The 26,501-nt window shown below is 48.5% G+C and overlaps 1 protein-coding gene across 1 annotated transcript; it reads right to left on the bottom strand.

Moving 5' to 3' along the window:
* Positions 1–2,799: 2,799 nt before the first annotated feature.
* LHX2 (LIM homeobox 2) lies at positions 2,800–25,945 on the bottom strand. Its single transcript, XM_026712460.2, has 5 exons — positions 25,265–25,945; positions 22,482–22,687; positions 21,775–22,151; positions 11,749–11,954; positions 2,800–3,798 (listed from the first exon to the last, which is right to left on the bottom strand). Exons 1-5 carry the CDS (start codon positions 25,382–25,384, stop codon positions 3,511–3,513), a joined length of 1,197 nt encoding a protein of 398 aa, XP_026568245.2. The 5' UTR covers positions 25,385–25,945; the 3' UTR covers positions 2,800–3,510.
* Positions 25,946–26,501: the final 556 nt, after the last annotated feature.

Below are 26,501 nucleotides of genomic sequence, written 5' to 3'. Positions count from 1 at the left end.
CGACATCAGAAAGGGAAGCAGGTGGCCGTTAAAAATGAGGCAAGAGATGATTAGCGAAGGCAACCCCAGGAGGACCCGAAGCGAAGCCGGCTAGAATCAGACCCGGCTACAATTCCACTCACCCCGAATCTCAGTCCACCTCGCTTCCTGCTGGTGCTTCCCTCAGACCCAGGAGCTCTTGGGGGATCAAACTCCCAAAGACACTTCCCCCCCGCCCCCCAAAAAGGCAACTGGACTTTCTGGGGGTTTTTTTTCTCCCCTTGTCAGGGTACAAGAAGCTTCTTATCCAAGAAGCTTTTTTTTTGGTTCTGAAGCTTCTTGGCCAAGAAGCAACATGATTTCAAAAACAAGAAGAAGAAGAGGAAGAAGAGGAGGAGGAGGAGGAGGAGGAGGAGGAGGAGGAGGAGGAGGAGGAGGAGGAGGAGGAGGAAGAGGAGGAGAAGAAGAGGAGGAGGAGGAGAAGTAGAAGAAGAGGAGGAAGAAGAAGAAGAAGAAGAAGAAGAAGAAGAAGAAGAAGAGGAGGAGGAGGAGGAGGAGGAGGAGGAGGAGGAGGAGGAGGAGGAGGAGGAGGAGGAGGAGGAGGAGGAGGAGGAGAAGAGGAGGAGGAGGAGAAGTAGAAGAAGAGGAGGAAGAAGAAGAAGAAGAAGAAGAAGAAGAAGAAGAAGAAGAAGAAGAAGAAGAGGAGGAGGAGGAGGAGGAGGAGGAGGGAGGAGGAGGAGGAGGAGGAGGAGGAGGAAGAGGAGGAGGAGGAGGAGGAGGAAGAAGAAGAAGAAGAAGAAGAAGAAGAAGAAGAAGAAGAAGAAGAAGAAGAAGAAGAAGAAGAAGAGAAGAAGAAGAAGAAGAACAACAACAACAACAACAACAACGTCCAGTTGCCTTTTAGAGAAAGCACCTTTGGGGTAACCATGGTCTGGGTGATCGAGCACCTCCATAGAAGGGTGGCCCAAACGCTACCAAATTCTCCCAGTATTTTTTCCAGCAAGAATACAGACCATCGGGTAGGATTTCTCACACTTAAAATAGTCTTTCCACTTCAAAATAGGATCAGCTACACTGGGCAATCTTCAGTTTGGGGTCCGTTTTTTTAACCTTCACCCAAACGTCCCTTGAGGGTGGTACGATGGCTTAGAGGAGGAGCTCTCGCCTCACAATCAGGAGGCTGTGAGTTCGATCCGAGGTAGAGGCAGATATTTCTCTCTCTGAGCACACTGAAAATATATCTGCTGGAAAAAAACTCCTCATCGGCAACAGGAAGGGCACTCGTCCAGTAAACACTCAGCTGCATTCAGTTGGCCAGACTCCACCCCACAAGGGATTATGGGGTTGTTAAAAGAGGATGCCCCGAACACCTCTTGAGGAAGGACCTACTTGGTGTCCCAAAGGGGCTTTTTAAAAAAGACATCGTTTTTGCTTGAAGAGGTTTCACTTCTCATCCAAGAAGCTTCTTCAGTTCTGAGTTGAAGATGCTTGTTGGATGAGAACTGAAGAAGCTTCTTGGATGAGAAACAAAATATCTTCAAGAACAAAAAAAGAAAGAAAGCCCAGTTGCCTTTTGGAAAAAGCACCTTCGGGACAACCATGTCCTGGAGGACTGAGAATCTCCATAGAAACTTACCCAAGAGGCTGATCGAGGATATTTTTAGGGGCAAACTAAACCAAAACATGTCCTTGTAATAAAATCGCTATTCAATCCACTCCGCATGGTAGAGATTCTGGGTCAGAAGAAGTAAATGAAGCTGGAAATATCAAGAACCAGGTAGGAGAAAAAGCCTTGAGGAATATCTTTGGGGAAACCAAAAGTATTCCTGGCACCTTTTCCCACCAGCAAAGAAATGTAAGGAGACCAGTTCTCTTCCAAAAAGATGACTCAAATTACTTTCTCCTCTTTGACATTATCCTGGAATTACAGTAAAAGCATTGAAGGATTGAGGAGGGAGGTAAGTTTGGCTTGGGGTGTTAAAACAGTTCTGGCTGCCTAGCCTGATAGGAGTTGTAGTCCAGTGATCTGAAGGGTATCAGGGTGGTTAACACTTCACCAGAATTAGTATCTCTTTGGGAAGTGAAAAAGGAGGAAGGTCCTAGTTCCTTCTCAAAAGGTTCTTGAAAGCTTCTCCATCTTGTCCTCCTCATCCTGCTCCTCCTCTTCCTCCTTCCCACCTTTCCTCCTTTCCTTCCTCCTCTTCTTCTTCTCTTTCTCCCTCTTCCTCCTCCACCTCCCTTTCCACCATTCTTTCTTCTCCTTCTCCTCTTCTTCCTCTCTTCCACCATTCCTTCTCCTCCTTTCTTTTCCACCATTCCTTCCTCTTCTCCTTCTTCTCTTCATCCTCTTCCACCTCTTCTCCTTCTCTTCTTTCTCACTTCCCCTGTTCCTTCCTTTCCTCGTTTTCCTTCCTCTTTCCTTCCTTCCTTTCCACCATTCCTTCCTCTTCTCCTTCTCTTCTTCCTCTCTTCCACCATTCCTTCCTCTCCTCCTCTTCCTTCTCCACCATTCCTTCCTCTTCTCCTTCTTCTCTTTGTCTCTTCCTCTTCCACCTCCCTTTTCACCATTTTTTCCTCCTCCTTCTCCTCTTCTTCCTCCTTCCTTCTCGTTCCTTCCTCTCCTCCTCCTCGTTTTCCACCATTCCTTCCTCTCCTCCTCCTCCTCCTCCTTTCTTTCCACCATTCTTTTCTCTCCTCTTCCTGCTCTTCCTCCTCCTCCTCCTCCTATTCTTCCTCTTCTTTCTCCTCCTCTTCCTCTTCCTTGCCCCAATCCAGATATTCTCTCATCTTTCATTGCAAGGGCAATTAATGTGGAGGTAGTTTCCGTTAAGTGGCTTTATTACTGGTTAGAATGGTTTTTTTTTTCTTTTTTCTTTTTGTACAAATTTTGATAGCGGAACAGACACTTCTTTTGAGTTTCAATCCTAAGACATCAGAATGACCAGTGAAAGGGTTTAGGACTTAATGTAAAGTAGCAAAACTCGTATTAACATTTTCACTTCTCTCCCCCCCCGCCCCCTCCCACCCATCCACCCCCTTTTGTGTGTGTGTGTGTGTGTGTGTGTGTGTGTGTGTAGTTTGCGTGGTCTGGGATGTTGTCATAAATATACAGAGAGGGGGGAAGGGTGGGACTGGGGTAGGAGAAAAGGGACGGAGAGTAAATAAGGCACGTGGCAGTCTCTGAAAAAAAATTACACAAGCTTCAGCCAACTTAAATTAATTGCCATTTCCCTGGCCCAGTCCATAAAACTGTACATTGACACAAATGTTGTGTGGGCAGTTGTATATTCCAAGTCACACTCCTCTAATCCACGCTGGCTTTCAGACCCGGCTGGAGTTATCCCACTAAACCACAGAGCTCCAACCCAGCGGTGAGAACGTCCCAAGTTTCTTTTTTTCTTTCTTTCTTTTTTTTTTTAAAAAAAATCCATTTGGAATTGGACTAAGAATAATTTCTTTCCTTAAAAAGAAGACATCCCCCTCCCCTTCCTCCCCCTGCACCCGCCCCCTCCCCGGGAATCCGAGTGGTCATCAGAAGAGGTTGGTCAGTGTCGTCTGTGAAGGGCTGCGGGATTCGTGGACGTCCAAGCTGCCGGAGACGGAGCTCAAGACCGAAGTCACGGAAGGCATGCTAGGGTTCGTCAGGTCTGTGAGGGTGGTGGGAGTCCTGGAGGGGCTCAGGGAGGTGTTGGAGATCTCCGACGCTGGACCGGATGGGGTGCCGGCCTGGAGGGCTGGATCAGAGGCCTTGTCCACTCCCGTGTTCTCCTGGCGTAAGAGGTTCCGTCGGAATTTGGCTCGGGCGTTCTGGAACCAGACCTAGAAGCGTTGCGTGGGAAGGAAGGAAGGAAGGAAGGAAGGAAGGAAGGAAGGAAGGAAGGAAGGAAGGAAGGAAGGAAGGAAGGAAGGAGATGGGAATGGGAAGCAGGGAAGGAAGGAGAGAAGGAAGGAAAAAAACAAATGAATAAACACAAGGTAGGTAGATGGGTGCATTCTTTAAAACAGTGGTCCCCCAACCTTTTGGGCACCAGGGACTGGTTCCATGGAGAAAGATTCCACGGAGAAATACCATGGACTGGTTCTGGTCCCTGGACTGAGGGTTGGGGGGCCCTGCTTTAAAACATGTAGAACCTACTCCATTCCCAATACAGGTGGATTGGCATCAGAGCTGTCTAGGTGATGGCCATGTATTTTCGGGGAAACAGGGTACCAAGTGGTGTGAAATCATATATATCTATCTATCTATATATATTTGTTTTCTGAGGTTTTCCTGGGTATTTGTATGTGGATCTTTGGTTATTCGGGTTTTCTCCTGCATAGAATTGGAAGTGTCTAGGCGACGTTTGATGAAGTCTCATTCATCATCCTCAGGCTTGTGTCTTCAGCTTTGTGCTTACTCTGAGAAGCACAAAGCTGAAGACACAAGCCTGAAGATGATGAATGAGACTTCATCGAACGTCGCCTAGACACTTCCATTCTACGCATGAGAAAACCTGAATAACCAAAGATCCATATACATACATACGTACGTACGTACGTACATACATACATACATATATTTGTTTTCTTAAGTTTTCGGGTACTTACATGTATGTCATTCAGCTTTGTTTGGGTATTTTCCCACATCATTGTAGTTGTGCTTTTAAAGTTGTAGCAACGTTTCGGCAGATGAGATTCTGCCGAAACGTTGCTACAACTTTAAAAGCACAACTACAATGACGTGGGAAAATACCCAAACAAAGCTGAATGACATACATACATACATACATACATACATACATACATATATATATTGGGGGTGGATGGGAGTGAGATAACCAAAGGGAAATAGCTACCAGATGTCATCCAGGCAAACATGTTTCCTTCTTGTTGCACTGTTCATCGATATTTAAATATTAATATTTATTTTTACGATAGCATTTAGGTCAGGTGTCAGATGGTTTTGGAAGACCTGCCAGCCTTACATGCAAAAGTAAATTATTAATACTTTTAAAATAATAACACGGGTGTGGGGGGGGAAGAATCATATTTAACATCTGGAACTGCTCAGAGGAATGTGAGGAGATGGATCCAATGATATGTGATCATTAATAATAGAAACCCTTGAGTTGCCTCCTCCATGCAATGCACGCAAGTGAATGCTCCAGAATAAGGATTTTTAAATAAATACAGGTAGTCCTTGACTTACGACCGCAGCTGAACCCAATATTTCCGTTGTTAAATGAGACATTTGTTAAGTGCGTTTTGCTTCATTTTTACGACCCTACCTGCCAAAGTTGTTAACTGAATCACTGCGACTGTTCAGTTAGTGACACAGTTTTTAAGTGAATCTGGCTTCCCCCCATCGACTTTGTCAGAAGGCTGCAAACCGTCATAAATACGAGTCAGTTTGCCAAACATCCAACTTTTGATCCCGTTGACTATGGGGAAGGCGGTAAGCGGTTGTAAGTGTGAAACACGGTCATAAATGACCATGGTTTCCAGTGTTGTTGTCACTTTGAACACTCTCTTAAATGAACAAGTGTAGGTTGAGGAGTCCTTGGTACGTGACTCAGGCAGGAAGGAATGAAATGGACGGAGAAGAAAAAAAAAAATCCACTTTGATTTCTGAGGTCTACACCGAAATTACAACAGGTTTTCTATTTTCCAGGCCATCTGCCAAGGTGGAATGAAACCATTTCAGGGATGGATGGATGGATTCTTGGCTTCAGAAAGTTCTACTTCTTTTCCAGCAGGATGACAGGGTAGGTCAGCAGAGAATTTTGTTAGATTATTAAAGGTAAAAGTGACCCCTGCATGTAGATGCTAGTTGTTGCCGGCTCTAGCGGGCGGTGCTCATCTCCGTTACAAAGCCGAAGAGCCAGCACTGTCCGAAGACATCTCCGTGGTCACATGGCCGGCATGACTAAACATCTTTGAAGGCGCACGGAACGCCGTTCCCTTCCCACCAAAGGGGTCCCTATTTTTCTACTTGCATTTTTTTTTACATGCTTTCGAACTGCTAGGTTGGCAGAAGCTGAGATGAGTAACGGGAACTCACTCCGCGACGTGGCGCTAGGGATTCGAACCGCTGAACTGCCGGCCTTTCTGATTGACAAGCAAGCTCAGTGTCTTAGCCACCGCTTGTCCCTTTCTTTAGACTAGTCAGACCCAAACCTGCAGTTCGAATCTCTAGCGACGCGTCACAGAATGAAAGCTCCCGTTCCTTGTCCCAGTTTCTGCCAAATATTAGTACGGCAGAAAGAAAAATTACGATTTTCATACTTTTTTTTTTTTTGAACATCGGAAAAGGGGCTACTGATTTTCTTTGCAATAGAAAAAGGAATTTGGAAGTTAATTACAAGGAAGGAGATAACCTATATAAACGTTCTTCTTTCGAGTTGCATATGGTTCCAGCAACAAGTGTGATGCAAAATTTTCATTTATTGAAAGGGGGGGGGAAGCAGAATCGTGCATTTGTCCCTTAAAAGAACAATAATTGTCTCTCTTTTTTGTAAGAGGGAAACCTCACGCACAACATTATTCCTCGGGGAGAAACTGAGGCAGGGAAACAAAGGAGTAATGGGAAAGGAGTTAAATACAGAAGTCTGAATGTGCAAGGAGGCGTGGCATCGTTAGGTCGTATTTTGCCAGGTGCCCCTTTAGAAAATTAGATGCCGGAATGATTAAACAAAAAATTAGGAAACCCTAACCTCCCCCGCAAAAAAGCTTGTCTGTATAGCCACTGTTGCACCACAAATGTTCCCTGCCAAACACACACTGAAAAAAAGTGTTTGCAGCGGGTCATAGTAACTGGACTTCCGGATAGATAATCCAGATACTATTGGCCTCCCTGAAGTCCAGACACAGAAGCCCTTAAAAATATTCCAGTGTTGAAATAATGAATATTTCAGGGTGACCAGCTCCCTTCCTTCCAGCTGGGCTGCTAAAAGCTTTCAACTTCAGACTGAGGGACCGATATTTAGCAATTGCAGAAGCCGAAGAGGAAAACTGGGATGGCAACTCACAATGCGTCTCCTGAAGAATAAACAGGGACCTTAAATAGAAATATGGAGTCTGGCATAGTCAGTCACCTTTCCCATTTTGCTTAGATGCACACAACTTATAGCTCCAACTCTGGAGGAGATTGGTAGCCATGACAGCAGCCCTTTTCCTGCAGTTCTCGTTCTCTCATTCTCTCTCTCTCCCTTCCTCCCTCCCTCTTCTCTCTCTCATCTATCTCTATCTATTTCTCTATCATATTTCTCTATCATCTATCTATCTATCTATCTATCTATCTATCTATCCATCATCTAGCTAGCTAGCTATCCATCTATCCTTCTATCTCTCTATCTATCTCTCTATCTATCTCTCTATCTATCTATCCATCCATCCATCCATCCATCCATCCATCTATCCATCATCTATCTATCAATTATCTATCTATCTATCTATCTCTATCTATCATCTATCTATCAATCATCTATCTATCCATCATCTATCTATCCATCATCTAGCCATCTAGCCATCTAGCCATCATCTATCTAGCCATCTAGCCATTCTATCTATCTATCTATCTATCTATCTATCTATCTATCTATCTATCTATCTCTATCTATCATCTATCTATCAATCATCTATCTATCCATCATCTAGCCATCTAGCCATCTAGCCATCATCTATCTAGCCATCTAGCCATTATCTATCTATCTATCTATCTATCTATCTATCTATCTATCTATCTATCTATCTATCATCTATCTATCTATCCATCTATCATCTATCTATCCATCATCTATCTATCTATCTATCTATCTATCTATCCATCCATCCATCCATCTATCCATCATCTATCTATCTATCTATCAATTATCTATCTTATCTATCTATCTATCTATCTCTATCTATCATCTATCTATCAATCATCTATCTATCCATCATCTAGCTATCTAGCTATCTAGCCATCTAGCCATCATCTATCTAGCCATCTAGCCATTATCTATCTATCTATCTATCTATCTATCTATCTATCTATCTATCTATCTATCTATCTATCTATCTATCTATCTATCTATCTATCTATCTATCTACCCATCCATCCATCCATCCATCTATAAAATTTATTGCCCCACCCCCCCAATCTTACCAGAGGGTAATTCTGAGTGGCTTAGACATCAAAAGTTAAAAACAAATCAGCTAAAACATCAAAAGTTAAAAACAAATCCAGCCCACAGCAACCTATTAGTGTGTAAAGATGATTCATCAAACCGTAGCTAAGTGGAAGGTGGGGATGAGCTTCTTTTGAAGAAGATCTCAGAATAACAACAGAACAATGGACTAACAGAGTCGGAAGGGACCTTGGAGGTCTTCTAGTCCAGCCCCCTGCTCAGGCAGGAAGCCCTATATGCCATTTCTCAATCTCACAAGTGGGTGGCTCTGCCAAAAAAACTCTTGAGGTTTATGACTTGGTCCTCAATCAAATTAATTCAGGCTAATTAAGAGGCACACTCAAATTAAACCATTTCATTTGCACAACGCCAAGGGGAAATTAAATTTTAAACATCCAAATCGTGTCAGATTTCTTTAACCACAGGTAGGCTCAAGCTGGTGGAAAATTCAGAATGGATCTGGAAATCTTTGTGTTTGAGGGGAGTGTTGGCCAAGGTGGCAACTATCTGTAGACCTTTCTCCGAAATTATCACTAGCAGAAGCCATGGGGCAAAATCCCAATTTCTCCACCACCGGCTTTCTGTTAATGTTTTGAGGACCTCATCTTTCCAGGATTCACCATTGTTGGTCAGATGATCATCAAAATGTTTCAGAATTCAACAGGAGTTGAATTTTTGACAGGAGTCTGGTTTAAAGTCCAGCCGTCTCTTGTTCCTGGACAACTTCATCATTTCCATCAACATAGCTGCTCGCCAAAAATGCAAGGGGAAAAAAAAGGGTTTTCTGAGCAAAACAGGCTTGGCTTTTGAGAACATGCTGAGGATTCTCCATCCTCCACAAAACACCCCAAAAAGTAGACAAAACCAGTCCCAAGACCTCTTGTTGAACATCTCCAGCAACGTTCTCTTCTTCCTTCTCCAGTTAGTTTATTCCATTGCTGAAAAAAGGCTTTTCAGTGCTGAAAGTTCTGCCTGACGACCAATCGAAATTGCACTGTCTTGAAATTTAAATCAACAGGGTTTTTTTTCCTCCTGTTGTCTGGGACAATTCGGAACAATTCTACAAATCTATGAGTTTTTTCTTTTTCTTTTTAAAGAGCAATAAGAAAACAGCCAGACCAGCTGATCCTTTCATGACCAGGGTCACATTCAACCGAAGTTGGTTTATCCATAGCTTGTCCGGCAAGCCACATCTGCTTGCATTCACATAACACTAAATCCTAATTTATAAACCACCGTGATTAGCTAGGTTCAGGGTAGCCGCTAAGCCCATACTGAGCAAACTGCCATCTAACTTATAAACCATCCTTGAACTGTTCTGACCTGGGCTTCCCCAGAAAGCGTTAAGCAGACTTTTTGTCCTGGCAAAACCCCTTTTATTGAACGAAGGTGAATTTCTTGTGTTCACATTCAGCCAAAAGCCTGGCAAACAGTCTTTCAAAGGGATAATTAGGAGCACAGGCCTTATCTAGCTTGGAGAGCTGCCCAGTAAATATTTCCAAATACAGTGCTGACAAGGAAGGACTCAGCACAGCGTCTCTGGGATGCACAGACAAAATCTTTTGCAACTGATGCAACGAATGAATTGTTTCCCGCAAAAGCCCCCTCCCCTTTTGCTCCTCTTTTAATCCCTATGGGAGGGGCCGTTCACCATCCACCTGTGGCCTTACTCCTATGTCAACCCTTAGCTCGTAATTGTCCTTTTCTTTTGGCAGCTCTGCGTATGTGTTCCAGCTGCTCCTCCGCCTCACTGCTATCTGACCTGATAACTGTCGGATGGCCCTGGCCCCATCTCTGCCTCCGATGCAGAGCCTTTGTCCAAGCCTTCCTCAGCCTCCAGGACCGGCCCATGTTCCTCCCCAACCTCCTCACTGTCCGAATCAGCTGCCAGATCCACTAGCCACCAGCGGTCCACAACACGGACCATCAACTATGCGAATTCAGCCACGAAAGGGCAATTCAGAAAGTCGCAGTTTAATGAACCAGAGCTTGGTGCAATGGGCAGATGTAGCCAGTTTAATCTTGGGTCTGAAAGATATGTGTAACATAGATGCATCCTCTGCCAAACATGTTAGTCAGTGGTCAAAGCTGTTGGCGTTCATTAGAAGAGGAGATGGTGCTTTCTACTAGAGTTCATTGTCCAGCCAATGTCAAAGTGGGTCAACAGTAATAGGGTTTCCTGCCTGAGCAGAGAGGGGAGTGGACTAGAACATCTCCAAGGGCCCTTCTAACTCTGTTATGCTGTTAACATCATATTCAGAAAGCCCTAGTTTTGCAAAAGGGGTTCCTCAAAAACAGAACTATTTCGCCATGTGCAGCCTTCAAAATCACAACAGAGTACAGTTGACTGACCTAAAGTCCTCATGTAGGACATACCCACCATAAGCCACGGTGACGCAGTGGTCAGAATGCAGTACGGCAGGCTACTTCTGCTGACTGCTGGCTGCCTGAAATTTGGCGGATCCAATCTCACCAGACACCAGGCTGACTCAGCCTTCCATCCTTCTGAGGTTGGTAAAATGAGGACCCAGATTTTTGGTGGGGGAGGCTGATGCTGTAAACCATTTAGAGGGGGCTGTAAAACACTGTGAAGCAGTGTATAAGTCCTTCCTTCCTTCCTTCCTCCCCCCCTCCTTTCATGTTTCCTTCTTTCCTTCTTTCTTTCTTTCTTTCTTTTTTCTTCCTTCCTTCCTTCCTTCCTTCCTTCCTTCCTTCCTTCCTTCCTTCCTTCCTTCCTTCCTTCCTTCCTTTGAGCCATGGTGGTGCAGTGGTTAGAGTGCACTACTGCAGCTACTTCTGATGCCTGCCAGCTGCCTACAATTTGGCAGTTGGAATCTCACCAGGTTAAAGGTTTACCCATCCTTCCATCCTTCTGAGGTGGGTAAAATGAGGTCCCAGATTGTTGGGGGCAAGAGGCTGACTCTGTAAACTGCTTAGAGAGGGATGGAAAGCACTGTGAAGCAATATATAAATCTAAGCGCTATTGCCTGCCCTTCCTTCCTTCCTTCCTTCCTTCCTTCCTTCCTTCCTTCCTTCCTTCCTTCCTTCCTTCCTTCCTTCCTTCCACCAGTGGTTAAAATGCAGTATTGCAAGCAAACTCTACCCACAGCCAGGAGTTCGATTCTAACCAGCTCAAGTTCGGCTCAGTCTTCTATCCTTCCGAGGTGGGTAAAACGAGGACTCAGATTGTTGAGGGCAAGAGGCTGACTTTGTAAACCGCTTAGAGAGGGCTGTGAAAGCCCTGTGAAGCGGTATATAAGTCTAAGGGCTATTGCTATTGCATCAGGGGCTCCATCCATGAGGACAGCACCTGTTTTCCCCTCCAACCATTAGACAGGCGAGGCAGAGGTAACGCAAGGGCAATATTTCCATCCTATCCCCATATCCATATCCAGAAGCCAACTTTGGTTGGGCGTTATCTCTGAGACTTCAACTCCCAGAATTCTCCAGCCGAGGGTGGAATTCTGAGAGCTGAAGTTCACCCATCTTCACCCTTCAGGGTTGGAAAAACACGGCTCGGTGGGAATTGTACCTGCAAAGCAGGGACACCTGTAGCTCTGACCAAGGACCGCTTACTCCATTTGAGCCCCTAAAAATAAAAGGAAGAAAAGAAACCACTTACCTGGAGCACCCTTTTGGTTAAACCCGTTTTCTGAGCCAGCTGCTTCAAGTCCTTGGCGTCCGGATTGTGATTAATTGCAAAATAGGATTTCATTGTCCGCAGCTGGTGGTGTTTGAAGGAAGTCCTCATGCGTTTGGTCTTTTGATTGCTGGGGTAATGCTGGTCTCGGTCCAGGGGGCTACCGTCATTCTCATTGCAACTCAGGGCTAGAGGGGTCACCAAGGTGGAGAAGAGACCGTCAGCACGGTGCCCGGGCGAAGGACCCCCTTGTCTGGGCTCCCAGCCTGTCCTTCCCACTCTCCAACAACCAAGGGAAAAGATTTGGGCACAGCCGTCCATGTCACCAATCAGCACCCAGCCCAGAAGGCGTTTAGCAATTTGGTCGAATGGTGAAGGGACCGGGATAGAAACCAGGAGAGGGTGAGTTCTAGTCTTGCCTTAGGCATGAAAGCTGGTTGGATGTCTCTGGGCCAATCCCCAGGTTAGAGTGAGTTCTAGTCCCGCCTTAGGTGAGAAAGCCAGCTGGATGATTTTGGGCCGATCACCAGGAGGCTGCGAGTTCTAGTCATCCACATGACAGCAAGCTGGGGTGACTTTGAGCCTCTCTCAGTCCAATCCACCTCACAGCGTTGTTGTGGTGGTGGGGAAAATAGGAGGAGGAAGGACTGTTAAGATTGGTTCCCCAGAACAAAACTTGAGCGGTTTATTTAAAATAAATAAAATAAATAAAAGTGGGATACAAAAGACGTAGGTAAGGATGGATCTGGTGCTTTTAGAAATCGGGGAGTTTATATGTGTCACCAAGGGCCTTTCCCTACCTCCCCATTCAAGCCAGTCGTGTACAGGGCATTTAAATCCAGGTTCCCACATGCATGACGTGAGCCCTGCCTCGCACACCGTCTCTGCCTGCGACAGCCCCATCCTCACCTTCACTTCCTTTACAAAGTGACCCCAGGAGAGGTGGGGTGGGGAAAAAGGCCTCTTCTTTTCTGCTACGATTTAACGCATTTGCATCTTCGGTCTCTCTCTTTCTCTCTTTCTCTTTCTCTCTCTCTCTCTCTCTCTCTCACACACACACAGACACGCACACAAAAACACACAGAGCCTCATGCCAATCTTCCACTTGGCGCTCCCTTTCCAGACCCCAGAAAAGAAAAGAAAACCGCTTTGCAAAAAAAAGAAAAAATGTTTTAACACACTTCAGATTGTTTGGAGGCACGGCACAGCTGCAAACTCCCAACTCCACTCCAGCCTCAATAGGGGGAAAAGAAGAAAAAAAAAACCATAACCCTCATTCAAAACCTTCCCCGGCCTTTTCCCTTCCAGGTTCCCGTCTGCAGGATGAGAAAGCAGGCCATTAACTGAGTAAAAGACTCCTTAAAGGAAGGGAAGGAGGGAGGGGGGGCGAACCCTGGGGGCTAGGGGGCTGGGATGTCCCCACCTGATGGAAAAGCTGACCTAGAAGAAGAGAGCAGAAGATTTGAGCTGCGTTCAGAGGGCCCAGACAGAAAACTTAAAAGTAACTCTCTGTCTTTGCAGGCCATTAAAAATTCAAAGCCCCTTTAAAAAAATAAAATAAAAATCTGGGTTTGAGTTTATTTTCTGTTTCCAACCTCCTTCTCCACTAACTAAAGGCAATTAAACCCCCCCCAACAAACCAAGGAAACCCCTTGCAAAGAATTAAAAGGACGAGTGTCGGTCGCCAACTACAACTCCTTCAATTTGCAAAGCGAGTTTAAATTAATATATACAGTAAACTATTGAGCACCCCTTCCCCCAAAAAAAAGCTGCATCTACGGCTTTTAAAAGCTGCCACGCACTTTCGCCTTTTGGGTTAGCCAACACAAAGGAAGACTGTTCTTTTGGGCTGTGAGGGGATCAGGACTGAATTTTCTACAATTTCCTTCCTTCTGTCCTTCCTGTGTTCCGGATTTTTGAAACAACGGTGTGGGAGAGGGAAAAAAAAGAAATAAAAACCACGCAAAGCTTGGTTAGATTCGCTCCTTCGATAATTATTTACTTGTTCTACCAAAAGGAGTAAAAACGCAGGAAAAAAGAGAGAGAGAGAGAGAGAGAGAGAAAGAGACATAAATATGTCTCATGGGGGTGCTAATGCGTGAATTATCGATCCAGCTGTCTCAACGTATCTGCACCAGGCTTTTTAAATTGTCCTTCATCGGATTATACGATCTACTTCTGACAGGGACCGCTCTGCAAACTGGTACGATTAAGTCAAGTGTGGGTCAGAATTTTGGAAATTCTCAATTAAACCCGGCTCCCAAATTCACATGTCAGAATTCGTGGTTGCTTAAATGCTGCAAAAATACTAGAACGTTTCCAGAATGGGCAGAAATCCGACAGCTTGCGAAAAGTAATGCACAGCACACCACTGTTGAAGAAGCTCCGTCCTTGCCCTGAAAAGGCCCGATGTACTCAAAAGTAGCGTAATAACAATAAAAAGAGAAAGATGATTTTAGGACGTAATTCGAGGGATCGTGGTTGATGCAAGAGGCAAACCCCAGATTTCTTGCAAGGTTCCGGAACTCATTGAGGAAAAGGCACCCCAAATATTCGGAGCCGTGATATGAAGACAACAGGCTGGCTTTGGATGACCACGGAGATGGTTTTTACAGGCTACAGATTAACGGATTTGGAAGGGGCCTTGGAGGTCATCTAGTCCAACCCCCCACCCAAGTGAGTAAAGTATATCCATTTAAGCCAACCTAACCCTCCCACCATAAATGACCAGAAGTTTCCTGCAAGTTGTTTGCATGTTCTACGCAACCCACCGACACAAGTTTTAATAAATTCTCAGGATCTTTGTGCCAAAGCTTGCCCTCTTCATCGAGCGGACAAAAATGAAATTAATTCATCTTTTCTTTTCTCTTTAGGAAAAAAAAAATCCCAATTCAAAGTTACCAGTGATGCAACCCAACTTCTTGCAGCTAGCCAAAGCAACCCTCCACCGGAGCAGCCTTACTTAGGAGAGCATTGTTGTGGTTGCGTTCGGAAGGAGCATGTTTTGTTCAGCATAAGGCAATAGCTGGGGAGGGGGCGGATGAGGGGGCTCACCCCCAGCGCAGGGGCTGCCTGCACGCCGATTTGGAGTCAGATTAGTTAAGATGATCTTTGTCGGTGGCTCAAATCAAGATGTTTCTTTGGCCCGCAGGCAGCTGATGCCGCTGTGTCACACAATGTTCATAAACACTCCCTAGGGACGGTGGCACTAGAGAGGAGCGGTGAATTTTCCAGGGTGTGTGTTTTGTGTGTGTGTGTGTGTGTGTGTGCCTGAAACAAGGAAAAGGTCATGCAAATTTGAAGGATGTGGGCAAGGAGTCTTGGTGCCACCCAATCAAGATTTGACAAGTCCAAGAAGATGGATTAAACTAATGAACTAGAAATGTTTCACTAAAATGTGGGAAGGATAGACCAGGTAGCAAATGGGCAAATTTGGTCTCCTTCAGTTGATGTAAATACTGTATTTCCCCCCAAAATAAGATCCTGTCTTCTATTTCTTTTGCCACCAAAAAAAAAAAAAAGGTACCAGGTCTTATTTTCGGGGGGATGTCCTCCACCGACTAACCTCACTTGCACGTGTGGCCCTCCGGCCTCCTTTTCGCTGTCAGTGGCTTTCAGGAACTTCTTCGGCAGCCGATAAGAGACTTCTGGATCATTCCGGAGTTTTGTTATCAGCCTCAGAGGCCTTCGGGAAAGCATGGCCAGCCTTGCCGGCCGTAGAAGCAATGGGCAGGCAAGGCAGGTATCAGGATGTGGGAGGCCTGGCTACAACTGGTAAGTAGTAGGGTAGCTCCACACACCCCCAATCCCCACCCTAGCTTAATTTTTACCCGTCCACTCTGGAGTAGGCAGGATCTTCATTAGGGCTTATTTTGAGGGGTAGGGCTTATATTGGGCGCACGCGTAAAAAATCAAGCTAGGGCTTACTTTCAGGGTAGGTCGTATTTTCGGGGAAACGGGGTACTTGCAGGAGAAGATCTTTTCCCTCACATCCAGCCACAACGGTAAACCCCAAAGCCACGCCTGCCTCAAATCCATGTTCTGTATTTGATGTTCAATTCTTAAGCAAGCAGATGTTCGTAATAGGCATGAGATAAACATTGGGATGCGCGCACACGCCTGTTTTGTACCTATTCACACAGTGTTTCCAGAAGGAGGACCTCCGTGTGGTAGGAGATACGGTCAGCACCAAGCCAGCAGGATGGACTTCCCAGCTCTTGCTGCACCTGGGGAACACCGGTGAACACCGCAATCCAATATGGATTCTTTTAGTTCACCCCCGTGCAAAGGGCAAGGTTTCCCACAAGGGTACCCCTAAGTATTGGCCCCATATCTGTGTCTTTCTCCAACCCTAAGTCCTGAACTCAGTGAAACAATGTGCCTGTTCCGACCTAGGCTTAACAAAAATCACAAAGCGGTCACCTCATCCCAGCAAAACTCTTTTTTATTAGGCTAATGTGAATTCCTATATCATTCACATCCAGCAAAGTCCCGGCCAACAGTCTTTCAAGGGTGAATTGCAACCACAGACCTTATCAGGCTTGGAGAGCTGCCAGACCGATAGCTTCCAACGCTGTATGGAAAAAAAAATACTTGGCAAGGGGTCTCTGAGAGTCATGAAGAAATCTTCACCCTAATGAATTGAACTAATTGTCTCCAGCAAAAGCCCCTTTCACTCCTTTTTTATTCCCTATGGGAGGGGCCATTCACCATCCACTTGTGCCTTTACTCCCGAGTCGACCCTTGTTCCTTAGCTGTTCCCTTCTTCTGGCAGCTCTGTGCATGCGCACACTGGGAACAGGCTCCAGCTGTTCTTCTTCCCCACTGATCTCTGACTCTGAAGGCAGCTGATACCTGTCGGACGGCCCTGGCCCCATCTCTGCCTCCGACGCAGAGCCCTCGTCCGAGCCTTCCCCAGACTCCAGGACTGGCCCATGCTCCGCCCCAACCTCCTCACTGTCCGAGTCTGCTGCCAGCTCTGCTGACCGCTGGTGGGCCACAAGACTGCCAAGGGAATGGACTACAGCAGATCAACTTATGATCGTAACTAGGGCACAACTTTGCTCCCTTCCAGAGCAAAGCGGTTGTTAAGCGAGCCGTGCTTGGTTTTACAACGTTTTTCTTTGCCACAGCCGTTAAGTAAAGCACAGCCATCGTTAAGAGAAGCACAGGGTCTTTAAGCAGATCTGATTTTCCCCCATGGACTTTGCCAGTCCAAAGCTGGGCCCGGCAGGTTGTGATCATAAATACACGCCAGTTGCCATGACTCGGATTTTGATTGTGTGACCACGGGGATGCTGTAATCATGGTCATAAGTGTGAGGACAGTCCCTTTTTGAAGGGTCACGAGGTGGCTGGTGGTAAGTCAAGGTCTCCCTGTACAGCCAAGAGGAGCCCACAGGCTCCTTGTAGAGTCCCAGAAAGATTGGGCCAAAAAAGAAGACGGCCAAAAGAATGTGGCCGTAAAAGAGGTGAAAAGCACAGAATATCACATGTGCATGTTAACAATGGCACAGTCACTGCAGCCTAAGTTAGAAGTTTGCCGAACGCCTGGATACCCAATAAAGGATCATATCTGTAGCTCAGGGTTGAACTGTGGGCTCTCTGAGTTTGGTGGTTTCCTTGCAAACATTTCATGGTCCAACTAGGTAACATTATCAGTGCTAGAAGGAAGAGGAGGAGGAGGAGGAGGAGGAGGAGGAGGAGGAGGAGGAGGAGGAGGAGGAGGAGGAGGGGAGGAGGGAGGAGGAGGAGGAGGAGGAGAAACTCTGGGGTCCTTGGTGCTCTCTGAGCTTAGTGGTTTTCTTGCAAACATTTCTTGGTCCAACTAGGTAACATTATCAGTGCTAGAAGGGAGGAGGAGGAGGAGGAGGAGGAGGAGGAGGAGGAGGAGGAGGAGGAGGAGGAGGAGGAGGAGGAGGAGGAGGAGGAGAAAACAAGAACTCTGGGGTCCTTGGTGCTCTCTGAGCTTAGTGGTTTTCTTGCAAACATTTCATGGTCCAACTAGGTAACATTATCAGTGCTAGAAGGGAGTAGGGCTTAGAGAAAGAGGAGGAGGAGGGGAGAGGAGGAGGAGGGTAGGGTCTTGAATCCTCTCTGAGTTGAGTGGCTTACGGTACTGTCTGTGGGGGGAGAAGGAAGACTGGGGCGTCCTTGGTGCTCTCTGAACCTGGTGTTCTTGCAGACATTTCATGACCCAATCTAGGTAACATCATCAGGGCTAGGGCACTGGATGTAAAGGCTTTTCCTAAATAGCCTCTTCCTTCCCCCCATCCTGGGTTTCTAGGTGCAGGCATGGGCTCAGGAGTTAGTCTTTTCCAAGTTGGACATTCATTCCTAGCTGCCTGGAAGTAGAGTGATCCTGACAACATTGTCTAGGAGGTGGGGGTGGGGGTCACAGTCTTCCAGTTGGGGCCAGAAACGCGTGGAGAGAGAGAGAGAGAGAGAGAGAGAGAGAGAGAGAGAGAGAGAGAGAGAGAGAGAGAGAGAGAGAGAGAGAGAGAGAAAGAGAGAGAGAGAGAAAGAGAGAGAGAGAGAAAGAGAGAGAGAGAGAAGGTTTTGCTCTCAAACACTGAACTGTCTAGAAGTTGCTGTCAATCACCTGAGCCTTCATAGGGGCCAAGGAAACCACCCCTAACTCTTCCAGGCTCACCCTAAGGTAGCAGCATCTGGAGCAATCGAGGACGAATAACCTCCCCCCCCAAATCCAGAATCTCTCTCAAGGATTACTCCCATGGAATCGCCACCACCACCACCACCACCACCACCACCGAGGCCTCCCTTCTTCCCCCCATCGACCAGGAGAAGATTTCCTGGTAACCAAAGGCCGAGAAGGCTCCCAATAAAAGATTTCCGGCTCAGAATCGGCTTGCCTTCAGAAGTTGTGGCTGCTCCAACACCAGAGGTTTTTTTCAGGACGGAGACCTGGCAGCCGTTTATCCGGAATGGGGTGGAGTTTCCTGCTCGAGCAAGGGAGGGGTGGACTAGAGGACCTCTAAGGCCCCTTCCAACTGCGTTATTCTGTTACTCTTCTATTTCTTTCTAGTTTGTGATGAATCTCTCCCCGCCCTCCTGCCCCCAAACTGTGAGATGTGGCTTTATACGGGCTACCACGACTTCTAGGCAGCCTCCAGAATCTCTTGTCCAAGAGAGGGCTGGAGCTATGGGGCAAATCCGAATTAATTGGGGTGCCACCACATGCTAAAGAGGAGAGTTAAAGGAGAGTTGTAGAGAAGCAGCTCTCAGCCTAGATTATTTTTCCCCCCACCCCACTTTAATGTGTTCTGTAGACAGGTTCAAACTGGGACAAATCAAAGGAGAAATAATAGGTCGGATTGAAGGAACTCGGCAAGTGAAATTGCAGATTTGGGGGAAGTTTTTCTCCTCCTTGTCCTTCCTGGATAAAAGGGGGCAGGGGGCTCTTTCTGAATAGGCAGGCAGGACTCTTCCACCCTTCCCCCACAAGAAAGGAGCCCAGGAGGGGGGGGGATTGTAGGGGGTTCAGCCCTAGGAAAAGTGGGGAGGGTGAGGAGGGGCTCGCTGAAAAATAAGTTTCCTCCTTTCTGTTCTCCCTTCTCCCTGGGGAGTTTGGCGTGATCTGAAAAGGGTTTTTTTTTTTTGAGGATTTTTAAAGAAAACTAATAATGATAATAATAAAATGATGGGAAAGAAGAGATGGCTTTGAATTTAGTTTTACTTGGCCCAATCCAAGCTCTGCGAAGTCCCTCGAATGAGACAAGAAAGAAAAAAAAGAAAGAAAGAAAGAAAGAAAGAAAGAAAGAAAGAAAGAAAGAAAGAAAGAAAGAAGAAAGAAGGAAGAGGAAGAAAGGAAGGAAAGAAGGAAGGAAGGAAAGAAAGAAAGAAAGAAAGAAAGAAAGAGGAAGAAAGGAAAAAAGAAAGAGAGAGGGGAAGAAAGGAAGAAAGGAAAGGAAGAAAAGGAAGAAAGAAAGAGAAAGAGAGAACGAGAGAGAGGAAGAAAGGAAGAAAGAAGAAGGAAGGAAGGAAGGAAGCAAGGAAGGAAAGAAAGAAAGAAAAGAAAGAGAGAGGAAGAAAGGAAAAATAGAGAGAGAGGAAGAAAGGAAAAAAGAAAGAAAAGAAAGAGAGTGGAAGAAAGGAAGGAAGGAAAGGAAGGAAAGGAAGAAAGAAAGAAAGAAGAGAAAGAGAGAGAGGAAGAAAGGAAGGAAAGGAAGGAAGGAAGGAAAGAAAGAAAGAAAGAGAAAGAGAGAGAGGAAAAAGGAAAAATAGAGAGAGAGAGAAGAAAGGAAAAAGAAAGAAAAAAAAGAGAGAGGAAGAGAGAGAGAGAATGAAAGGAAGGAAAGAACGAAAGAAAGGAAGGAAAGAACGAACGAAAGAACGAAAGAAAGAAAAGAATTAAAAGTGGCGAGAGAGAGAGAGAGAGAGAGAGAGAGAGAGAGAGAGAGAGAGAGGACCCGCGCAAATCGTTTGGGGCAAGGGAGGTGGGGGCAATTCTCTTTGAAATCCCGGCCCCCTCCGAGGCCGTTTTCCGCTTGTCAGACTCGATTCGCGTCCAGGAAAACGGCTCCCGCGCGCGTTTCCACTCGCCAACCCAACGGCCCCGCGAGTTCACCTCCCGTTCTTCTTCGTCGGCGCCTTCAATCAAACTTCTCCTCCTCTTCCTCCTCTCCGCCCCCTCCTCCTCCACCGCCCAACCTTCACGGGGAAATGTAAACCAAGACGCGGCTGGCGTTCGGATCCGGCCGCCGCCGCCAAGGAAAGGGGGTTTCATTCTTTCCCGGGTTTGCAATTGGGGTGGGGGTCCTGTCTGCTCACCCAGCACGCAGCTCACCCTGCTCTCTCACCCCGCCCAATTTTATACAGAGGGTTTTTTTGGGGGGGGAGGAGGGAGGGCAGGCGGGAGCCCGGTTGGTGAAGAATAAACTTTCCCAGGAGCGGGGCGGGGGAGAAGGTGCTTGTAAAAGGGGGGGGGTTTCGAGGGAACGAAATTTTTTAAAAAGTGCTTCTTTACTATCCACGCCCCCCACCCCCCACCCCCAATTGCTATTCCGCCCGGATTCCGCCCGCACATTCTCTCTGCCTGAAGACACGAGTTCTCGCCACTTGTCAGGACGCCGAGACCGATCCGCAAACGGAAAAAAAGACGGCGTTTTCTTTCTTAGCTCGCCGGCAGCAACCCGGGATTAACGCCCCTGCCTCCCAGAACTATTCTCCCACCCTACGCACCACATACACACACACACACACACACACACACACACGCCATTGGCCCCCAATCCCTGTTCAGGCGAGCCACCCTCCGGGAAAGCTCTCCTCGGCCCCGCAAGACGGCGGCCAAAATTCAACCCGATCCCATCCCGCAGGAAACGCGAAACGTTCCTCACGTTCCTAAAACCCGGGACTTCCCCCCCCCCCCACTCGTCTCTTAGGAAGCTAAGACCCCGCAGGTCCAACAGGGAGGCTAAAAGAAGCCCCCAGCCCCACCCCGCGGGCCCCACGTGGCATAGGGGCCCCATACTAATCCGTGAACCCTTCGGTGCACCTCGTATCATATAAATACAGCGACGTATTTATTACATTTGGACTGCATTTTTAACGAAGACTAACGTGAAAAATACACGTTTCATTTTATCGGCCATTTATATTTTTATTCCTGTAAGTGGTTGGCCTAGGGGACCCAGGACACTGCTTTGCTCGGGGCCCAATAATGCTCTTAAGACGGTCCTGCCCTTCGCCAAAGCTCCCTTTGTCTGCAAGCGGAGAGCCGCTATTCCTAACGTGGGAACGTCCCAAGCCCGCAATTTCAGGGCGAGTTCAAGGCCGAGGCGCTGGGGGAGGAGGAGATGCGAGCCTCCGCTCTCCCCCCTCTCAAAAAAAAACCCTCCAATTGGCCCGCTCTCCCGACAAACCGGGCTGTCCCAAACGCGCGGCAGCCGAACCAAGCGCGGCGCAAAACTTTGCAAAACCGGGAGGGCGCAGCGTCCGGGTTTTTTTTTTGGCCTTTTTCTCCCGCCGCCTCGCTCGGGCCTTTTACCTGCGTTGTAGGCGGCCAGCTCAGCGCCGGGACCCGGGCTCTTCCGTTTCCTGGGCCGCCCCTTCTGCACGGTGCCCACGCCGTTGTAGTAGGGCAGGCCCAGCGGGGCGGCGGCCCCCAGCGCGGGGCCCTTGCCGCCCACTCCTTCGGCGTGGTTGAAGTGGAGCTGGTACTCGTCCCGCAGCAGCGCCTCGAAGTGCAGGCGGCAGTAAACCAGCCCGTCCTTCATGCCGAAGTGGTCGCCCGTGGTCAGCATCTTGGCGCAGGTGGAGCAGGTGAAGCAGTTCAGGTGGTAAACCGAGTCTCGGGCGCGCATCACCATCTCCGAGGCGGAGATGCCCAGGTGGCAGCGGGCGCAGCGCTGGACCGAGAACCTCCTGCCAGCCAGAGAGAGAAAGGAGGGGGGAAAGGGGAACTCTTTGAGATCTTCACCTGAACAGGTGCACCGCCCTTTCTTCGCGGGGTGGGCCTGTGGGGGGGGCGGTAAGAAAGGGAAGCGCCTCCACCAGGCGGGAAAGCACCCTGCCCTACGCTCTCTCCCGTCCCACCGGGAAGCGGAGGGGCGCCCCGGATAAAGCCGGCTGCCGGGCCAGGTGAGCCAGGCAGGTATGTCCTAAAGAAGAACGAGCCGGGGAGCTTCCAGCCCTCCCCCGCCGCCGCAGGCCAGCCCTGCCCCGTCCCCTTTCCCTCCTTCCCAAACCCCTTACCTGTAGTAGTCTTCCTTGCAGTAGATGCTGCCGTCTTTGCTGAAACAGGTGAGCTCGGATTCCAGGTTGAGTTTACACTCGCAACACTTCAGACAACGCATGTGCCACTGCTTGTCCACCGCCAGGAGGTAGTAGCGGTCCGAGATCTTCCCCCCGCAGCCGGCGCACAGGGCGGCTCGCTCGCTGCTGACCGACGGCATGGCGTGCTGCGGAAGGGGGGTGAAAAAGCGGCGCTTATACCAGGGGTTCGCCCACCTGTCCGGCTTGGGAAGCCTTGCCGGGAAATACCTAAATACGGCAAGGTGGGCGATGGGTAAAGTTAGGAGGCCATATCGCCCTCCCCTCCCGGCCGAACCGGTGGCGAATCCGAGCGCTTCTCCCCTCCCCAGGGGCTCAACCCGGAGAGAGGTTCGGCCAGCGAGCGCCTAAATCCTTTCTCCATCTCTCTCTGGCTGCCTTCTCACAACCCACAGAGCCAGGTCAGGTCAGAGCTGGGGCATAACAGGCCGCGTTTTACCTCGATCAGACACGGGTAGCTGTAAAATCCCCGCTCCAGTTTAGAAGAATCCAGCCCTTCTTGCGAGTCTGCGAAGCCGAAACTGGGTTTTTGTTTTGTTTCGAGTTAGCCGTGTCGTGTGAACCCACCCGAGCCTCCTGTTCTCCCTGTGTGTCTCGCAGTATAGATTGTGCCACGGAAAAATGGGATGGGGGGGACGACGGGAAAAGCAAAACGGAGGCCTGCGGGGGGGGGGTACGAAGGTGGGATAAACCCAGTAAAATAAATATGGGTGTAAATAAGTCACGAATTAATTCCCGCCGCCAGGAACGAAAGCTCAGCTCCTTTTCCAACTCTTTGCAGAAAGCAAAAATTAGCTTTTTTTTTTTAAATGCACGAGTATAATAGTACTATTCTGCTAACAAAATAAACGGCCGCTCACGTTACTCCTCCGAGATTTTCCAGTTTTTGCTTTTGTTTTTAAGGGGAAAAAATGAAGGAAATTTAAGCGGGGAGGAGGAGGAGGAGAAGGAGAAGGGAAGGGCGTTTCGTAGAGGGCCAAGCCCGTGTTTTTGTGCGTTTCCACGACCAGCCAGGGCAGTGACTGCGGAGGAAGCGCAAAAACGTCTGGCTGCCATCAGCCCTGCCGGAGATTCTAACGGACTTCAGCGGAAATTTGCCCCCGGGCGAGCTGGCTGGAAGTCCTGCCAGATGGGGCGCCTCCTCGGAGTCTAAGTTTCAATTTATCCGACCTCGGTTTTTTTTCCCCTTCTGCCTAAATAACCTGTTTCTTATAAAAATATTTAAACATTTTTAATTTTAATTTATCCAACCCCATTTCGGCTGGTATTGGTGGGAGGAAAATTCCCTTCTTCTCTCATCTTTCTTTTTAAATAAGACAAATAATTATTTTAATTAGAAATGGAGGAGACGGGCATTTTTTAAAATAGAGATCCCTAAGTATGCTGAAATTAGATTAATTTTATTTATCCTGCAATAATAATAATAATAATAATAATAATAATAATAATAATAATAATAATAATAATAATAATCTGTTCCTCTAATTTGAAATGAGAAAGTGGAAAAATTGCTGGAATATTTTGAAAATCTATTTATTATGTGGAAGCAGAGAAGTAATTGGTTCCTATTATTTAATTTCTGCCAGAATGGTTAGAAGCCCAAGCTTAAAACTCTGAAAATTAAGTGATTCTCTTTTTAAAGCGAGCATCTCTGCAGAAAATAATTCTAAAGGGCAAAAATAGCAGGCTCATCGGAGGAAAAAAAAATATGATAGCAACAACAATAATTATTTTTTTTAAAAAAAAGAAAAAACGGGAGGAAAATTATTGCCATTTCTCTTCTCTTTCCCAACTCCCCGAGTGCGAAGAAATCTCGCCGAAAAACAGGAACAACGCAGATGAAAAATAATTTGAAAGGGCCCTTTTTATCAACTTTAAAATAATGTTCCCCAATAAATAGCATTTGGCACCAAGCATTTATGCACAGATTATTGTTCACGATGCTATTGTTATTTTTGCCGTTTGTTAAACTATTATCTAAGGCTGGAAAGCGCTTCCAGGCAATGTTCATTTTTCTAGTTAAAACCCGGGAAACGAAACCAGCGCAAAAACTATAAATGCTAATCCCCCTATTAAAATGTTACCTACCGAGGCCACTTGGTCAAGCAAACACATTCAAAGCAAAAGGGGGGGGCAAAGCCCATAGATAGTCAAGAGATTTGGGGAGGGGGGTAAATGAAATGTTTAAAGCATCTCCATTAAAACGGAGCCTCTTTTTTCCAAGTCACTTTTCTGGCTCGGTTTAAGAAGGTGGGCTAACTTTGCCTCCCCTACGGAGAGTTAAAAACCTGAATTGGGTTGGTTTTATTTCTTTTTGGTGTGGGGGGTGGGGAATAACTCGAGAGGAGCAGAAAAATATACTCAAAATGTGACCTTTTTTTTTGAGGGGCGGGGAAATTTGGGTTCTTAAAACCCAGCTTCCTCGGCTTAAAGTCGGCGCGGAGTAACGGCTTCGCTTCGGCTGGCAAATTTACGGATCCTTTTCGGAGGATTCAACTACTCCCATTTCCGCGGCTCCGCGACCCTCTCCCACTACCCACGCAACGGTCCGTTATTTCGTTGGGGGCTTTTCAGCAGCTTTTGGGACGGCTACTGGTGCCAAGAAGCCGAGCCCCCTAGCCCGGCCTCGCCCCGAATCCTTCCCTGGTTGAAAAGTGGGGCTCCGGGCCTGCCGCCGCCGCCGCCGCCGCCGCCGCGGGCCCTACCGTTTCGGTCTCGCCACGGTCGATGGCCGAAGTGATGGCCGGCGTGTCTCCCTTGCTCCGCCGGTCCATCTCGTCGATGACGCCCTGCATCTCGGAGCCGGCTAGGCTGTGGAAGAGCATGGCCGCGCCGGAGGCCCCGCGCCTCTCCGCCTCTCCCCGCGACCGCCGCGCTTCTTAGCTCTCCGGTTACCCGCGGCGAGGCGTCGCCATTCCCCGGCTCGGCCGGACGCCCCGTCTCGCCTCCTCTTCCTCCCCGGCTGGTTTCTTGTCTTCCCGGCGGGGGAGGCCGCCCCGCCAGACCGGGTGGGGGAGAAACGAAGGGTGGGACGGACGGCCTTTAAAGCATCGCGGGTTCCAGATCCGCTCGCCGGACCGGGCGCACGGACGAGCTAGGGGCGGCCGGCTCCGCTTCTCGGGACGGCACCGGTGGTGGAAGAGGCCTAGGTGCCGAGGGGGCCGGATCCGCGCGACGAGGGAGGCAACCGGGAGCAGGGCCGGCCTCTGCGCCTCCTCCTCCGCCTCCTCCTCCTCCGGCAGGCGAGGCTGTGGCGGTGGCGGCGGCGGCTGAGCCCGGCTGCCGCTTCGGGGACCGAGACAGGGGGGGGCGGGAACGCGAGGCTGGAGGAGGGGAGGACCGGGAGGAGGAGCCGCGTTCCGGGCAGAAGCCGCCGCAGTCCCAGCCCACGCAAGGCTCCGCGCCTTTTCTAGCGCCGCTCTGACATCACGTCGGGCACGGCGCCCATTGGCTGCTCCCCGCCCGCCCGGCTCCGTCCACCATGTGCTCGCCGGTCGCCGACTCTGCCCGGGAAGGGCGAAGGCTCCCCCGCCGCCTGGGGAACCATCTTCGCCCTCGCCTTGAGCTGGCCGGACCGCGCCGTCCAGGCAGCCGCTTGGCAGCCGCTTTGCTCTCCTTCCCTCACCGAGGGATCGCCTGCGAGGAAATGGTTCCTGGCAGAGACGTCGTCCCCCCCACCCCCCCTCCGATCTCTCCTAGGAGTTTCATTGGTCCCTGCCCGCCCCCCCCACGCCCCCCCTTTGCTTCCTTTCTGTCCCGCAAAGAGTGAGGCAGACACACACACCCCACACCGGTGGAAAGGCTCTTTGGAGACTTAAGCCAGGGAGAAGAATCTGCGAGGGAAGGAAGAAGTGGACGCTCGAAAAGAAGAAGGGAGGGAGGGAGGGAGGGAGGGAGGAAGGAGGGAGGAGGAGGGGAGGGAAGGAAGGAAGGAAAGAAAGA

Source organism: Pseudonaja textilis, chromosome 17, assembly GCF_049901715.1.
Source record: "Pseudonaja textilis isolate UNSWEBS1 chromosome 17, rPseTex1.2, whole genome shotgun sequence".
NCBI lineage: Eukaryota > Metazoa > Chordata > Lepidosauria > Squamata > Elapidae > Pseudonaja > Pseudonaja textilis.
Note: the sequence above shows the minus strand (reverse complement) of the source record. Positions and strands in the feature narration are given on the sequence as shown.

Coding starts and splice junctions, on each gene's coding strand:
- LHX2 (XM_026712460.2), bottom strand. CDS start 25,384: ATGCTCTTCCACAGCCTAGCCGGCTCCGAGATGCAGGGCGTCATCGAC. Junction 22,688..25,264: donor ACCGTGGCGAGACCGAAACG/GTAGGGCCCGCG, acceptor CCCCTTCCGCAG/CACGCCATGCCGTCGGTCAG. Junction 11,955..21,774: donor GCTGGCCGCCTACAACGCAG/GTAAAAGGCCCG, acceptor TGACCCCTCTAG/CCCTGAGTTGCAATGAGAAT.